At 44.7% G+C, this 9,226-nt stretch overlaps 1 protein-coding gene across 1 annotated transcript; it reads right to left on the bottom strand.

Moving 5' to 3' along the window:
• Positions 1–2,244: 2,244 nt before the first annotated feature.
• On the bottom strand, positions 2,245–8,202 carry LOC125506801 (pentatricopeptide repeat-containing protein At5g14770, mitochondrial-like). Its single transcript, XM_048671508.1, has 5 exons — positions 8,087–8,202; positions 3,338–6,392; positions 3,089–3,152; positions 2,755–2,976; positions 2,245–2,578 (listed from the first exon to the last, which is right to left on the bottom strand). Exons 1-2 carry the CDS (start codon positions 8,200–8,202, stop codon positions 3,479–3,481), a joined length of 3,030 nt encoding a protein of 1,009 aa, XP_048527465.1. The 3' UTR covers positions 2,245–2,578; positions 2,755–2,976; positions 3,089–3,152; positions 3,338–3,478.
• Positions 8,203–9,226: the final 1,024 nt, after the last annotated feature.

Below are 9,226 nucleotides of genomic sequence, written 5' to 3'. Positions count from 1 at the left end.
TGCACGGCAATTGCGCAAATATAAAGGCATAGCCACTTTTGAACATATTCTAAATCATTCTTCTTGGTAGACATACACTCCTCAACTTCGGAAAAGGCGGTAGTTTCTCACAAGCTATTGACACATGGTAGGCTTAGAGCAACAATGGCAGATTCACCGTATCAGCGATCGCCATCAGCCATATGGAGCACGCGCTTCATATGGATATGGATGTTGGGTAGCCGACATGCAAATTGAGAGTTCCCCTATTTGTTGCCGCAATAATTGTGGGACCCATTAGTCAATGAGACATCTCCTTTTTCCCAAACTCCTAGTACGTCATCCTGCGTGAGGTGGGGGCACCTGAACTTTCCTCCCGCCACACGAATTTACATGCAACTGACATAAGGAGTGCCCTCCAAAAGGCAACTCCGAGTCGCCATATAGGGAGGCTACTCCATATACTTTGGTTGTCTTGTCAAGTATGACAATTGCTAGAGTGTCATTTTTTGTCAAAATCACCATAATAGCAATTATTATGGCGATCAGACCGATATGGCGATTCGGTGTAGTTGCTCTGATAGCGGCTATTATGATGATCAGACCGACTGCTAGAGTTGCTCTTACAAGGTATGATTAGTTCCTGAATCAACGAGAAAAGAGACAGAAAGCAAGAGATGGTGAATATCGGCTCAATGGAGTAGGTCGAACATGCCAAGACAAGGATGGAGCCAAGAAACACTGATTCATGAACCCACCCCCCACCCCCCCCCCCCCCGCCCCCAACGAGTCTTACCATAATTAGGCAGCTAAAACCCTTAATAATCCAACTTTCCCTTTTGGTTTTCATTTTCTCGATCTTCCTGCCTAAATGTGCATGCCCATACCCGCATATGTTTTCATTAAAAATGTTACCAATTCTAAAAAATGTCACTAAAATAACTAGGATAAAAAGGAACTACAGTTGGTAAATTTTATATTTTTTACTAAAAATATTTATTTTAAAATTAAAATCACGACAAGAATTATAGAACGAAGGGAGTACAAATTATGTGTGGTCATGTCATGTGCGTATTTTACATACACTCGGTTTAGTCGCGGTTCGGTCCTTCGATTCCGTTACGGCATTGCACATGTACAATTTGCTAAATCTCGTTTCAGCTCGAGCTTGTGGCTAAAACCACCATGTGCGCGGCCGGGCGGGGATCTTTGTTAATGCAGGGATTCCGTGGAACATGTAGGCCTCCTTTGTTTTGGTTTGTAGGATTTTTGTAGGAATTCTATAGAATAAGATTTGCAAAGGAAAAGTTTTTTTGAAGCCCTTTGATTTGTAGGAATGGATTTCTATTCCTATGTAGGATAGGAATCAATCTTTCACGTTTTGGAGGAAAAAAAACATTAGCCTAGATTCAATGAAAAAAATCATATCCTATACACCAAATGACATCTCTTTCTTTATAGGAATTGACTTGTATGTCATCTCACTTCCTATGATTTTTCTATTCTTATAAAAAAATTACCCTATGAATCAAAGAAGGCCGTACTATGTACGACAGGGTAGGGCAGGGGCTGCTGCCTGCTGCTGCTGTTTGAAAATTCGGATGGTGCGAACCCAACGGCTACGCACGTTCTAGGCCGGATTTCCACCATTATTTTACTACAGGAAGAGACTGAGACAGGCCCTCCTGAAGCACTACGTGTAGTACAAAATTACCACCAGTTATTACATGTTTGTGACGGGAAAAAACAGTCCTCTCGGCAGTACAATTATCTGTTCGGGGCCACGGAATTCATGCTCGGTGAAAACCGTGCTCCTACCTAAGGTGGATACTAGTATTTCGAATTCAAAATTTTCACATTGATTGATCACCCACGTCCACAAGCATGCCTTCGCAAAGTTGACCGACTATTAAATAAAATCAACAACCACTTGATAACTTTGGCATTTACCATCAATGCGGGATAATGGATCCGGATCATATAACAGCCGCACACCAAACAGTTTCGATCCTCCTTAGTAATAACTCATTGCACAAAACATTTTGAATTTCATGGATCTGGTCTGCCACATGGGCTTTAATTGGTGGCACCACCAGAGAGCGTATCAGTGTCTCAAAAAAAACCAAGAGCGTATCAAATCACATCCCATCTTGGAATTTTTGATACGGATACGGGTGTGATCGATCCTGATGTCAAGTCCTGACTATATATATATATATATATATATATATATATGTCTGCTTTAAACGGAGGAGTACCATTAGATTTCTGTAAACTATTTATCTCTATCATGCTTAAGATGATTTCTCTTGCAGACACACTTACAAACGATTTAGTATCAAATCAAACCACAATTACAGACAAAGAACTTCTGCCCAATGCAAACCTACACAGCATATATAAACGCACCAGGAGGTGTAGTAGCAGCACTGCAGCAGCCGGTCGCCAGCCGACGCATCCACAAGAACAATCGCTGTAGAAGAACCCAAGAGCAGTGCGCCGCCACGTCTGGCTGCTTTCCTCATTTGCTCCGGCTGGGCAGAGTATATGAGAAGAAGCCTCCTGATTTTCTCCGTCAGAAACCTCGCTGCATTAGATCCTACACAAACAGAGAGGATGAAAGTTTCACATAAGAGATTTATCCAGTTCCATGATCCTATCGATCAGGCGGCAATTCCAAGAGTAGTAGTTTGATGACAGAACAGAGTAAAACACAAAACAACCACGAACATGAGTTTTCAGAAAGCAAAGTGTATCTAACTTCATAATAATCACCTGGTTGTAAATGATATCTGCTGCTTGCTTTTCAGAACCAGGCTGCTGGCAAAACATGCCTTGTGCTGTCAGATTCACAACGTAACATGACACAAGGATAACACGAGCGGTAGCCAATAATTTCAGAAACTCACATCTGCTCCTTACGAATGAAGGGTAGCTCTTCACTGATAGGCTGATTATAATCTTGACAAGGTTCACATGAACAGATTGCAGCTCCATCTAGAAAGAAAGCAGAGCAGGGAAACATGGAACGATTAATCACATACCACAAAGGAATATGTTAGCAACTAGCAATACAAATAAAAGGAAACAAAATGGCAACATCACATGCCTTTGGAGCTTGTGGGGGATCTTTTCACATAATTCATGATCTTCCGCTCATTCAAAGGGTCATCCTGCAAAAGTAAATTCTGCGAGATAAGCATCACCACACTTGCTACTGAAGCAGCACCATCACACAGAGCGTGTTAAGAAAGCTGTTAACTACTTATAGATCAAAAACACCACCACAACAACATTACATTGAACTGATTAAATTTGATACACCACACCAACTGAACAGAGAACCAGACACACTTACACGTGACTCGGCGATCATCTCTGCCAGTAGCTTCTTGTCACGTTTGACGGCGTGCCGCGAGACGCGGTCATACTAAGAACAGTCTCAATCAGACCATCATCGATGTTTGCTTGGTAGATGAGAAATCAATGCTTGACACTCCTAAACCTTGTAAAGCTTTTTAAGTAAACGCTGAGCTTCCCAGGTCATCCCTGGTTTTGAAAATGCTCTGCATATAGAATTAAGAGTGCCCTTCGATGGACTAAATCCTTTGTCCTTCATATCTTTGAGCAATTTTCTCACCTCTGTACCATTTCTAAGCTTTGCCCATCCACACACAAGAATATCGTAAGTGCAGGATGTGGGTGGAACACCCCTCTTGTTCATTTCGTTGAGCAACTCTTTAGCTTGACTCATCATTCCAACTTTAACAAAGTCGCTTATGAGTGCATTGTATGTGCTTACTTTTGGAAGAAAGCCTTTAGCCACCATTTCACAATACAACCGCATTGCTTCAACTTTGTTGCTTTGTTTTCCATATCCTGTGACCAGTATGTCATAAGTCAGATTGCTGGGCTCAATGCCCCTTCTCTTCATCTCATTCAGCACCTTATCTGCTTCTCCAATTCTTCCAGCTGACTCAAGCCCACCCAAGAGCGTGTTGAATGTAGCTATGTTCGGTGAGACCCCATGGCGAAGCATCTCATCATAAGTACCAAAGGCATTGTCTACATGGGTGCTCTTGAAATGACCAAGAATTAGAGCATTGAATGTGATGGTGTCTGGGGCAATTCCTCTTCCTGACATCTCTTGCAAGACAACTGTAGCTTTCCTTGTCATTCCATGATAACACAAAACACGCAGAAGTGTATTATAGACAGTGATATCAGCAGAAAGCCCAGCATTCACCATCCATTCATGAATTTCCAAAATCATGTTTGGTCTCCCGCTTTGAGAGCATGCTTGCAGCACCTTTCGATGAGTCAGAGAGGTCGGAGAGAATCCAGACGAAGCCATCTCATTTAACAAAAACTTCGCCTTCTCGACAGACCCAGCCTCAAAAAGACCCGCAATAAGTGTACTGTATGTGATGAGGTTCGGCTTTATGGAACTCCTCTTCATTTCATGGAGGAGTTTTAGAGCTTTGGCAGTCTTCCCTTCCCTGCACTGTGCAGTGATCATAGTGTTATATGTCACTTGGTCAGGTTTCAAACCTGTAGTTTGCATCTCTTTCAAAATTGATTCTGCTTCCTTAGATTTCCCAAGCATACAAAGGCAATTGACAAACACATTATAGACAACAGCATCAGGCAACAAGTTTCTCTCCGTCAACTCCTGACCAACTTTGAAAGCAGCCGGCATGTTACCCATTTTAAAGAGCCCGTCTATCAAAGTGGTGTAGTTTACATGGTCTAGTAGCATACCACGTTTATTCATATCTCTAAACAGCGCTTCAGCTTCCTCCATTTTCCCATTTTTCCTCAGACCATTCACCAGCAAATCAACAATAAATTTATTAACTTCCACACCCTCACACAGCATTTCATGGTACAAGTCAAGAGCTGATTCTTGCTCCTGGCACTTGAAGAAGCCATCGATAACTGTTCCATAGGTCACAACATTTGGATCAATGCCCCTTTCCTTCATCTTCCTCATGTAATCAGTTGCCTTATCAAGCAATCCTTGTTTACTAAGACCATTGATGATTGATGAGAATGTAACTACATTTGGACGAACAGATTTATCCTCCATTTCCATCAACATCTGCTCTGCCTCATCAACATTACCAGCTCTGCAGAATGCATCGATTAGTACGGTATAAGTGACACCATTGGGAGTATGATTATCCGACAGAGCACAACGAAACGTGTCCTTCACTTCATCGATCTTCCCTTGCTTGCCCAACCAGTCCATTAAAGATGTATACATGACCAAATCCATGACCACGCCTCTGGAGACCACCTCCGCCAATAGACCGTGCGACTCATTGCCCCTCCGTGCCTTCCACAGTGAATCAATCAGTGTACAATAGGTGACATGGTTCGGCGCAGCCCCAATCTTCTCCATCTCCCTGAAAAGTGCATACGCTTCTGAGAACCGCCCGGCCCTGCAAAGCCCATCAACAAGAGCGCTGAGTGTGACCACATCCGGCAGGACACCCATCCTCACCATTTCTTCATACAGACTGAAGGCATCATCAACCGCATTCGTCCTACAACACTCAGCGATGAATGTCGTGTATGTCACCACGTTCGGCTCCACGCCGTCCCCCTTCATTGTCTCCAGCATGTTCCTTGCAGCATCAGACTCGCCGGCACGGCAGAGCCCAGCAACTAAGGTATTGTACCCCACCACATCAACTCCCACCCCCTGTGTCTTCATCCTCTGGGCCGCTGCCAGCGCCGCCTCCATGTCTCCCGCCTTACAGTACCCATCAATGAGGGCATTCCAACCCACCACATCCAGCCTGTGGATTCCCCCGCCCCTCACCATCATCTCAGCCAACGCCGCCGCTCCCTCCACCTGGCCATCCCTGCAGAGCGCCACGAGCGCCGTGTTGACGGTGACGGCGTCGAACGGGACGCCGCGCTTGCACATCTCGGCGAGCAGGGCCGGGGCGAGGCCCCCGTGGCGGCCCTGCTCGGCGAGGCCCGAGATGAGGACGTTATAGCTGACGGTGTCCACGGACTCGGAGGAGCGGAGGAGGGCCAGCGCGGGGCGGAACGAGCGGAGGGCGCAGTGGGAGAGGAGGGTGGAGTTGAGGGAGAGCGGGTCGCCGGGGACGGGGCGGAAGCGGACGGCGGCGGCGGCGAGGCCCGCGGAGGCGAGGGCCGGGATGAGGCGGCGGAGGAGCGCCGCGGGAGGGGATGCGGCCGGAAGGGTGGAGGCGACGTGGGAGGCCGCGGAGAGGCGGCCGGCGCGGAGGAGCGCGAGCGCGAGGGGGCAGAGGAATGAGGGGTGGGGGGGTTGGGGCGGTGGCGCCATGGGAGGGGAGGGGAGCCTCCACTGCCGGCCTGTGAGTGCGGGAGGTGGGGTCGGAGGAGGAACGCTAGGGCCGAAAGGAAGTCTCCGCTTACTGATGGGGTTTCGTGGTTGGTCAACGTATGTACATTGGTGCTATCTTAGGAGTGCCATATAGAATAAATAATGAGGTGGAGAAGAGAATTCATAAGAAAAGGCTTGTCTTTTTTTATTTAAGATAAGACAAGAGATGATCTCTTAGCATAATTTGTCTCACCATGTTTTAAGGAATTGCTAATTATTGAAGATAAGGCTAAGATATAATCCATTGTAAACATATTTTTTTGTCATCTCTAAATTACATGCAAGACTTAAGATAAGACTGTCTTGTCAACCATTGTACATGCCCTCAGGGGAGAAACTAGTTAACAAGCGCTCTTTCGGGAGCCTTGTAACAATCAGCGTCACTTGGCGCACTCTCAACCATTCGCCACGTGTCATGCTCTGGACGTTTTTTTCGGAAAAAAATTCCGTACGCATTTTTGGCTTTTTAAATGGTTTTTTTCGGGTTTTTTTTTACGTTTTGGTTTTCCCCCGGCCTTTCTTAGTTTTTCAAACAAAAAGGAATTTGAAAAAAAAAATGGGCGAAAAAAACATATTTTCCTTTTTTTCTTTCGCGAAAGTCATGGTTTTTTCCGCGAGAGGCACGGTTGTGCTTTAGCGAGAGTCACGGCCGTGCCTTTCGGAAACGAAAAAAAACGTGTTTTCTATTTTTTGTTTCTTTCGCGAGAGTCACGGTTTTGCTTCCGCGAGAGGCACGATCGTGCTTTCGCGAGAGTCACGTCCGTGTCTCTCGGAAAGGAAAAAAAAACGTGTTTTCTGTTTTTTCCCTTCCACGAGAGTCACGGTTTTGCTTCCGCGAGAGGCACGATCGTGCTTCCGCGAGAGTCACGTTCGTGCCTCTCGGAAACGAAAAAAAAATGTGTTTTCTGTTTTTTTCCTTCCACGGGAGTCACGGGTTTGCTTTCACGAGAGGTACGGGCGTGATTTTGCGAGAGGCACGGGCGTGCCTCTTTTGAAAAGGGGAAAAAACCATTCTTCCTGTTTCGGTTTTTTCGCCCGGTTTTTTTGACCGGTTTTTTCGTGAAAAAAAAAGTTCGTCAAAACCTATCAATATGGGATCTAGTTTTAAAGATCTCGACGCGAGGAATTCAATAGTGAAAACGCTTCGAGATTTGGATGCACGGTTTAGAAGATAAAACGTTTTGTATAAACGGATTTATAAAAAAAGGAAAACTTTCAGGTTGCGACAAGTGGTGTGTTGCATGTGCGCCACTTGTCACGACCTGAAAAAAATGAAGTATTCTTTACAACGAGTACTTCTTAATTAGTGATTTCGGTTAGTCGGTCTTTTTTTCTTTAAACTCGTGGTTAGTCAGTCTTAGCCCAATGAAATCCACGGTGGCTGCGCCATTTACTCTGCTTTTGTAAATGGAAAACGCTTGTTTCTCAAAAAAAAAGTAAAAGGAAAACGCTTTCATTCACCCGACGGATCTCTCCGCATGCGCCGATCGTCTTCGTGACCGTCGGATCTCCAGAGTCCAGGTCTGCAACTGGGGTGTTGTTGCAATCTTCTTCTACCGCAACAACTGCTTTGTTACAAGATCTGAGATCCCACAGGGGCGACTGAGAGACGCCGGCACCAAATGCGCTGTCGCCGCCGCTAGTGAGCAAGCTCTCCTTCTCCCTCACCTTGGTCGTCGGTTCTCCCCCATCTCCTCCTCCCTCCTCCCTCGGTCACCGGCCTACCTTCTCCCTTCCTCCCTCTCCTCGGTCCTATGTCGCCTCCACTGCCATGGTGTCGTCGTGGAGCGCCCAAGCTTGGCATGCCCACTGCCAACCTCCTTCGCGCCGTCCCTGACCATCACCGGCCACCTCTGTCGTCGCAGCCATCCCGGTGTTGCATTTTTCTAAAACATCACTAATGTTATAGAGGCGCGAGTCTGCGAGCTCACGTGATTGTAACATCATTAGTGTTTCGACATAGTCTATGTTGTGATGCTTGATGTTTCTGAACAAAGCTCTTGTTGCATGATCAGACGACTCGCCACTCGGTCGATCTTTTCTTTATTGCCTTTTTTCTCAAAAGATAAGTTTAAAAATGACTGACAGTTTACTCGGTGCACCTATGTTTGCATCATCGCGAGGATATTACGGGAGCCGGTGGTGGGCCAAACTAGTAGAGACGTGGGTCATCAAACTGACGTCACACAAATTACGTTTCCCCCCTTTTTTACATATAATTCATGAACATAAATTTACTTAAGAAAATTAGATTCGTGAATTTGAAAACATGTTAATGTAGTATAGAACATTTGTTAGCGCAGTTTTAGAAAATGTTGATAACTTTCAAAAATATGTTCGTGATAATGGAAAAAGGGTTTCCGCACTTAAAAACAATGCATGCAAAAACTTTTAGCAATGTGTATACAATGTAAAAAAATGTTTATTTCCATTAAAAAATTAGGTGAAAATGTAAAGAAATGTTAACGTGTTTCAAAAAATGTCGATGTAACTTAAAAAAATGTTTATACAATGTAAGAAAATGTGCACGCGGAATAGAAAAGATTTATTTCCATTAAAATGTATGCGCCATTTTGAAGAAATATTGACGTGTTTCCAAAAATCTCCATAATTTTTAAAAAAATGTTTATACAATGTAAAAATATATTTATGTAATACCTCAATATAATGTGCGTCCACCTTCACTTACCTCAGAGCTTGTTTTCACACGACAGGACGTGGTGCGGTATTATTATCGTATTCTCTATTCCATTTTTTGCTAATTTCATTGCTATAAATTTTCGCATGAACACACAAGGTGTTTATCTACTCAACAAAACATTAATCGGTGTCAACTCAGTATCTTGAAGGTGCTCATAGGAGCTG

The sequence above is a fragment of the Triticum urartu genome, chromosome 5, assembly GCF_003073215.2.
Source record: "Triticum urartu cultivar G1812 chromosome 5, Tu2.1, whole genome shotgun sequence".
NCBI classification, from domain to species: domain Eukaryota; kingdom Viridiplantae; phylum Streptophyta; class Magnoliopsida; order Poales; family Poaceae; genus Triticum; species Triticum urartu.
This window is presented reverse-complemented; position numbering and strand designations above follow the sequence as displayed.

What these genes read in the sequence shown, in the direction of transcription:
- LOC125506801 (XM_048671508.1), bottom strand. Translation starts at nt 8,202, where the DNA reads ATGGTCAGGGACGGCGCGAAGGAGGTTGGCAGTGGGCATGCCAAGCTT. An exon ending in GAGAGGGAGGAAGGGAGAAG is followed by an intron (nt 6,393 to 8,086) that starts GTAGGCCGGTGA and finishes AAACCCCATCAG; the next exon opens with TAAGCGGAGACTTCCTTTCG.